The sequence below is a fragment of the Leptonychotes weddellii genome, chromosome 9 (genome assembly GCF_054177405.1).
Source record: "Leptonychotes weddellii isolate Sample4059 chromosome 9, ASM5417740v2, whole genome shotgun sequence".
Lineage (NCBI taxonomy): Eukaryota > Metazoa > Chordata > Mammalia > Carnivora > Phocidae > Leptonychotes > Leptonychotes weddellii.
The window spans coordinates 13,227,690-13,235,373 of record NC_138377.1 but is presented as its reverse complement, the minus strand read 5'-3'; the positions used below and the strand labels follow the sequence as shown (position 1 = coordinate 13,235,373).

Sequence of the window (7,684 nt, the reverse complement as noted above, 5' to 3'; positions counted from 1 at the left end):
AAAAAAAAAAAAAAAAAGAACATTCAGGAACAAAGAAACAAAAAAAATCAACATTTACTGTAAAATTACCTATTAACAGATTTGCCCCAATTTTTTACACCCACATTATAAAATGCCTTAACACTCACGATAATTAGACGTATTAGCAAATTCACTAAAATCTGAAGGCATTATTGTAGCGTGTTAGGGACTGTCCCAGAGAAAGCATACCACTCGCTCCATACGTCTCATACGTACCCTCTCGTCATTGGTGGCTCTGGCAGGCACTTCCTTTCCCTCATCAGGCAGAGGCAGTCGGGATAGGGAGAGTCCATTTAGGGCAGCCAATTTGAGAGGACCAATTTTTTTTGCATCTACCCGGCTCTTTTTCATTCCCTATAAAAATATTTATATGTATATATGAAATATACACAAATACACCCCCCCTGGAAAAGACACTTCAGGGGACTGAGGACTGGAAACAAATGGAAGGCGTGTTCTTCGCCAATACCCACAGGAGAGGTTACAGCCACACAAGACATTCCTTTCAAGGCCAAAGCCCTGATAAGTCTTGCAGATAGAAGATTTTGAAATGCAATTCGTTTCAAGTCCCTGCCGTAATAAGAGGTGAGGCTCCAGGCAGACAGCATTCCTTCACACAACTCCCCAATTTCAAAACGTGACACGCACACAAAAACCAGCGGCAGTCCACAGAAAGGGTTTTAAATGCAGCCGCATGACCGCCATAGGCTTTTGTGATTTTTTAAAGATATAAACGAGTTCTTTAAGCCGTTCTGAAAAAATTCCACGTTTTCTGGGGTCGCCCTCTCTATCCTGCCCTACGTTCTGTTGCAGACTGGGGTGGCCTGGGTTGGCTCACTACACCTCAGAACTGCCGCACTCTCAACCAGGGAAAGACAACAGGACTGAAATCTCCATGGGGACACCAGGAAGGCAGGGTACAGGACAGGGTGTGAGTCGCCTGAAAATGTGCGTCTCCTAATGTGACTACGGAAGTAGCGATCTTCCTGTCTTCGGCGGACAAGCCCGAGAAGGCGGAGTCTCCTCGGAAGCCACAGTCGCTAGGACAGTGGCCCTTGTTTGCCAGCAATGGTTTTCTCAGTTCCGACTCACAAATGAAATCAGCTTTACTCCGGCCCTACCAGCCTGGGAGCGAGAGGCTCAAGCGTCATGATTCTGCCCTGCGCAGAAAACGCCCCTATGCTGCCGGTTACCAACTGGCCGGGGAGCGGGGGGCGGGTGGTGTCTGACGCGCAGGGTTGGCCAGTTGCCATGGCGCGAATTCTCCCACCACGGCCAATCTCAAGCTGCCAATGTGACACCAAGCGGCTCACAAGTCTCCTGAAAACTCAAGCCCGCCCTCGCCCCCCAGGACAGGGCCAGGAGGCCGCCGCACCACGGGCCGGGGTCTAAAGCCCGCGCGTGAGGACAGACGCGCCGGTCAGAGCAGTACCGCCCCCCGAGTACACGCGCGCGCGGGCTTCAGGGCACCGCCCCACAGTGATTTACGTGAGCAGCGCTGGCCAGGACTAAGGGTGCACCAGAAAATCTGTACCTCGCTGTGGGAGCACTCCAACCAGCCCACTCTTTTTCAGATAACAATCAAGTTCCCGGAGGTGGAGAAGGGTGGAGAACTCTAAAATGTTGCTGCTTGTCTGCAATTTAGTTCACTGTTTTTAATACTAAACTCCCATAACCTGAATTCGCATTAGTATGTGAACTCAGTTTGTCTGTGGTAACAGTGAAGGTCATGGCAACCCCATGTCACTATGAAGAGTCCCAGGGGCTTAGCAGGGGGTTGAGCTCTTCAGTTCTCGGCAAGTCAGGATGACGCAACCGCACAGTAATGAGCTAACTTCGTCTGAGCATTTTCTGTGCGCCAGGACCTCACTTACCCTGCCACAACTCTCTGGGGTCAGCTTCCGTTACAACTGAGCGGAGTCAGAGAGATGGGACAGCTTGCCCAAGGTCACACAGCTGTCTCGTTATAAATGGCCATCAGTGTCAAAACAGTAAAAAACCTTTCCTTAAAGTCAGCTACGCCCCATCACAGAATTTACAAAGCATTTTTCCTGCCTAACCTTCTGTGGGACTTACCACAGCAGGCAGAGCAGGGGTGACCGTCCCCATGCTACAGACGGAGATGTGGTTCTGGTGCTGCCAGGTCCAGCCCACGGGGCAGAGAACTAATACATGGGAGGGTCTAGCCTCAGACCCAGGTTCTTCCATTCCTAGGTCCTAGACCTTTCCCCCAAGCCCCAGCTGCCATACACATTGGCCAAGCAAGGAGAATCCATTATGCCAAAGAAGAGGATCAAGAGCAAAATCTAATCACAGAATTGTACTAATACTGTGGGTCTTAAAAGTCAGCAAGGGAGAAAACTTGTATTTTTATTTTTATTTTTTTTTTTAAGATTTTATTTATTTTTTAGAGAGTGAGCGAGAGGGAAACAGCATGAGAGGGGAGAGGGTCAGAGGGAGAAGCAGGCTCCCCGCTGAGCCGGGAGCCCGATGTGGGACTCGATCCCAGGACCCCAGGATCATGACCTGAGCCGAAGGCAGACGCTTAACCATCTGAGCCACCCAGGCGCCCCGAAAGCTTGTATTTTTAGAGAACCAAACTGATCAAAAGCCTCAGATTTAGGGGATCTTGCTATATCCCATTCAAAAGGTACAGGGACAATATGCTTGAAATGGTGGACTGTACTCAAAACAAGTATCATTTGGGGAGAAGACTCAGGTCATACATAAAAATGATGGCTAGTTCTGGGACACTTGGGTGGCTCAGTTGGTTAAGCGTCTGACTCTTGATTCCGGCTCAGGTCATGATCTCAGGGTGGGGAAATTGAGCCCCATGTCAGGCTCCATGCACTTAAGATTCTCTCTCTCCCTCTCTATCTGCCCCTCCCCCTGCTCACACACTTTCTCTCTTTCTCTAAGAAAACAAAAAACCAAAAAAGATAGTTCTTGATGTGATTAGGGAAAGAGTGTTAACTATGAAAAGGACCCTGTCCAGCTGGCTCAGGGACTCAGGTAGAATTACCTTTCAGAGACCTATTCACACCCTGTTTCTACCCTGAATCATTGATCATGAATCCATACCTTCCACTCCAGCCAACCTAAGACCCTGGTCTTTACTTTTCAGGTAGGTAAGAATGTTACCAAGAATGTCAGGTAGGTAAGAATGTTTACCAAGAAAAAGTAAAAATAAACTTAAAATTCAAAGCCCAAATTCATTAAAAGCAAACACACTTAAATCCACGGCACTGTTGTTAAGTGGTTTCAGTCTACCTCTACCAATCAATTGCATACTCACTGTAAAATTGTGTGAATTTTCTTCCAGTTTTTGAAGATACTACTATACTTGTGATGGGTCCTCAAGTCTGAGTATACAGGCTATCAGAGATGGGGGAGGAGTCCTAGCTGCTAGGGCACTGGGAGTAACTGGGAGACAGAATGGATAGGCTGATTAATCACTTTAGCTCGATCAGAGGGCAGGGCTCCGGGCGTGGAGACATGGGCAATAAGGAGCCAGAAGCCTGAGCAATGCAGCAAGATGACTTAGAGTGGCCGCGCTTAAATAACAAAGGCACGAACGCATGGCCAGTGCTTGGGGACTCAAAAAGTTTCGGCGGAAAGACAGAAAAGAGCAAGGCTTAGACAAGCAATAACTACTTAATAAAATATCATATACAATATACCTCAATGCAGAACAGTGCAGATGATCAGAGAGTAGGCTGCAGAGATAAACGTGGCTTTAAAATTCCAGTTCAGTCACCCACTAGCTGTGTGACCTTGGAAAAGTTACTTAACATCTCAGAGTCTGTTTTCTCTTCTGAAGGAACAATAGGCCTGTTGTAAGCTGGACATGCCTTGGAACATGGTAAATGCTCCAGGAATGGCAGCTAGAGATGATGTTATGCTTTTATATTTTGCCCCAAATAAATAAGAAGTGTGCAACTCATGGTTATTTATTATAATGAGTATCAAAGAGCTGCGTTTTCTACAAGGAACTTCTTTGGGCTCTCAGCTCACTTAATCTTTCTTTTAAAGAGACCTGGAGCTCTCGGGTGTTTTGTCTTGACAAAGTGCCACCTTCCCAACTCCAGAATCCCTCTGCGGCTCTCAGAGATCCTGGTCAGGCACTTCAAGCTGTATCCACACACTCTGACATCAGCAACTCTTCCCTTCGGGGAATGCTCCTCTCAGACAACACGCGGCAAGCGGAACAACGCAGCCCCGCACCGCGGCACCACCACACGGTGTTTCTAAACCGGTTGCTTAGCAACCGTACCTCAAACCGGAGAACACTTCCCTCCCTCCCTCCCTTCCTTCTTTCATCCATTCCACCCCCATCCACATCCCATTGCATTCCATTCACAGAGCCTCCTGAGTTTACCTCTTCACTCCCTCTAATTTATTATCTCAAGCAAAACCACTAAAAGTCTAATCGATCCCCCTTATTTCCATAGATAAACTCAAAATGTTCCAAATACGATGGAAATAAGGGGGGTGGGGATGAGAAGAGCTCGAAGACACAAAAGCTGAAAGAGCCAGAAAGGAGAGTCAAAGTGGAGACGCACGGAGCGGGCCCCGCGCTCCGCACGTGCCGACGACCGGATGCGGGCACAGCCGCACGACTCGGCTTACCCCTAGCGGCGGAAGGCCTTCCACGACGTTCTTCTTCCCCGAGAGGAGATCGGACACCGGCCGCTGCTTCAGGGAGTCCCTCCTGGCTCGGTAGCGCCCCGACGTGGTGAGGTCGGACTCGGACATGGAGGGCGTGAGCAGCCCCTCTCTGCGGGGCCGGGGGGCCTCCGTGAGCGGGAACGCGGGCTCGCGGCCGTGCAGGGGGCCCGGGCCCGGGGCGGCGGCGGTGGGGGCGCAGGGGCCGCGGGAGGGGCCCGCCGGCGGCTCCGGGGAGTGGCGACCCCGGGGCGTGCGGGCCTGGGGAAAGGGCACCGCCAGCGAGGCGATCTCCTCCTCCAGGTCCTCCTCGTCCTCGCTGCTGTGGATCAGCATGGTGGCGTCGGAGAGAGACTTCTTGTGGCCGTAGCCCAGGCCTCCGCGCTCGTCCGCCTGGTCCCGCTCGGCCCTTTCGGGGCAGCCGCCGGGCTGGGAGCCCGCCGAGACGGGCCTGGGCGGCGGGTCGGCGGCCGATGCGGACAGGGTGCGCTCCTTGAGCCGCAGGCCCTCGAGGCTGTGCGCCAGCCCGGCCACCTCGATGCTGTTCCTCTTGTGCAGGTGCGCGCGCCGGGCGGCCGTGAGCGGCTCGCTGACCTCCTGCAGGGAGTGCGCCACCGGCAGGCTGGCCTCCTGGAACGTCTGCACCGAGTGGTGCACGCGCCTGGTGATGAGGTCGGGGTTGCTGCTGCTTATGGACAGGTGGCGGGACAGGTCCGGGGTGCTGTTGGCCGGCCGCGGGGGCGGGTGGGGCGGGGGCGGGCGATACACCTGCGTCCGCATGATGTTGGGGGCCGGGTAGTCCTGCGCCTGCAACTGCACATTGGTCAGCTCGGGCACACTGACGGCACCCACCACGGGCCGCCGCTCGGCGGGGTGCGGGTACGGGGATGGGCTGTGGAAACTGTAGTTCAGGCTGAACGGGTAGTGGGCCGACTGCGGGGAGGCGAAGGGGGCGTGCTCCCGAATTTCCGGCTGGCTGTAGACCAGCGCGTCGGGCCTGCTGTAGGCGTACGAGTTGCCGATGTTGAGGTTTCGCAGCGAGTGGCTCTGCCTTCCGGCGTGCACCATGCCTCTGTTGAGCTGCTTCATCACCGTCTCGTAATCTGGGGTCGGGCGGTACGACGGGGGGATCAGGGCGCTGTGCCGGTGGGATGGCACGTAGTCGGGTCTCATGACGTCACTCCCCGTGATGCTCGGGTTAGAGGACATGGGGGACGGCTGCAGGTAGGGCTGCGGGTTGTTCAGGGAGTTAGTGCTGTGTGCACTGTATACACTGCCGTTTCGGATCCGACCACTGAGGTCAACCTGGGCTCGATCCAAACTTGTCAGAGAGTGACAACAGTATCCATTCTGGTTGGTCGCAAAGAGGTTATCTGGGAAACAAACACATTTAAAATGTATTTTAAAATGAGATTTTAAGATGTATAAATCCGACCAATTACTCTAGGCAAATACTGAGGTAGGCCCTGAACGCTGATGACACTTTCAGTGTAGCTTACAAAAATCCATGCAGAAATAACCTGGCTTTACCCAGGCTCCCTGATGACTGTGGGCATATTATTTCCCAGAGTCCTGGCATCCTCATCTATAGAATGGTGACGGCTCACCCACCCTAAAGGTGGTATTCAGGCTTTGGCCCCTAGTAAAGATTAACCAAATCTAAATCCAATATTAAGAGTACAAATGATTATAAAATATTGTCTTTTTCTGAAAATCAAAAACATGTGTTTTGCTAGAATTGAAACAGACTTTCAGGAACTCTGGGTAGCTGGAGGCAGAGATACTTTTTAAGGCATTGCACCACTAACTGCTCTCTCCCCCTGGTGGGAATGTGGGACTCGCTGATGCTGAGCTAGTTCAAGTACCAACCATCTGTAAAAACCTCCTTAAGTGGAATTCTGGGTTTTCTGTATAGGTTCTTCTAGAATGAAGACAAAAACAATAACTCTGCAGGCTCTACTTCTCCAGGTCCAACAATATCATCCGTTGCTGTAAACCTCACCAGGGGCCAGAAGCCATTCACACCTGCCTCCCACCCCCACTCTGGCCCCACACTCCGGGGGGATGGGGATCCACAGGCAGCAGAATCGGGAGTGCCGTCTCATCTACAGCGGCTGCATGTGTGCCTAGTGGGGCTGGAAGGAGGCATGTTTCTTCTGTCTGATCTGTAGTTCACCGGAAACACCATCACTACTGAGGGTGATTTCTGACACTTCAAAGAGTAGCAGTCAGGTCCCTCAGAGAACAGTTGCCTTTCAAAAGTATTCTTTCTGGGATTCAAGAGCTGTGTAATGGTTTAAGTGATTAGTGATTATCAAAGTGAATATATCACCATCTAGCGTGGGGACGTTACTCAGGTGGCGTGCAAGCCAGGACGAAACAGGGCTCAGATGCATCACTGTATTCTTCCTGCTGACACCAAAGCTTCCCGGTCCCTGTACTGCTCCCACACCTGGAATGCTCTGCAACCTCCGGGTCCCTGGAGCTCCCCTTTCTCACTGCCACCACAGCTCAGGTCCTGACCCAGCCTGTCTGCACAGGCATAAAACCCACACCTCCTGGCCTCCCTGCCTGCAGGCTCCTCCCTACACCCCACAAACCATCCCTTTGTGAGGCCGTGTGTGTAAAAGACTATGCTGAGAACCGATGGGGGGAAAAGATGACTGGAATCCAGGTGAGTAAAGGGGAGAGATGTAGACAACAACCACAATTCAAGGACACGTTACACTGTGAGACTCAGCGTGACAGGGGTCCACACAGGAGGAGGGTAGGATCACTTCCAGCCTGGGCTGGGTCGATGGGGACAGGGAGGGGAGAATCAAAAACAGCCTCACGGAGGACACAGCATTCAAGCGGCCTGTGGGGGTGGGGAGGGTATGTCCAGCTTCCGGCAGCAGCCGCTGCGCACAGGATTACCCATCTTCACCCATGGGTGTCTGTCAGGCATGGTCACATGACTAGCAGAGGTCAAGGGAAAGAGAGCAGAGGGTTGAGAGCC

General features: G+C 52.4%; 1 protein-coding gene across 1 annotated transcript in view; it reads right to left on the bottom strand.

Moving 5' to 3' along the window:
- Positions 1–7,684, bottom strand: part of PTPN21 (protein tyrosine phosphatase non-receptor type 21) — a 74,019-nt gene that overhangs the window by 8,135 nt on the left and 58,200 nt on the right. Inside the window, exons 13-14 of the mRNA XM_081829741.1 lie at positions 4,651–6,059; positions 192–375 (exon numbers count right to left, since the gene is read on the bottom strand). Of these exons, the coding sequence (XP_081685867.1) occupies positions 192–375; positions 4,651–6,059 (1,593 nt within the window). The remainder of the gene's footprint in view (positions 1–191; positions 376–4,650; positions 6,060–7,684) is intronic.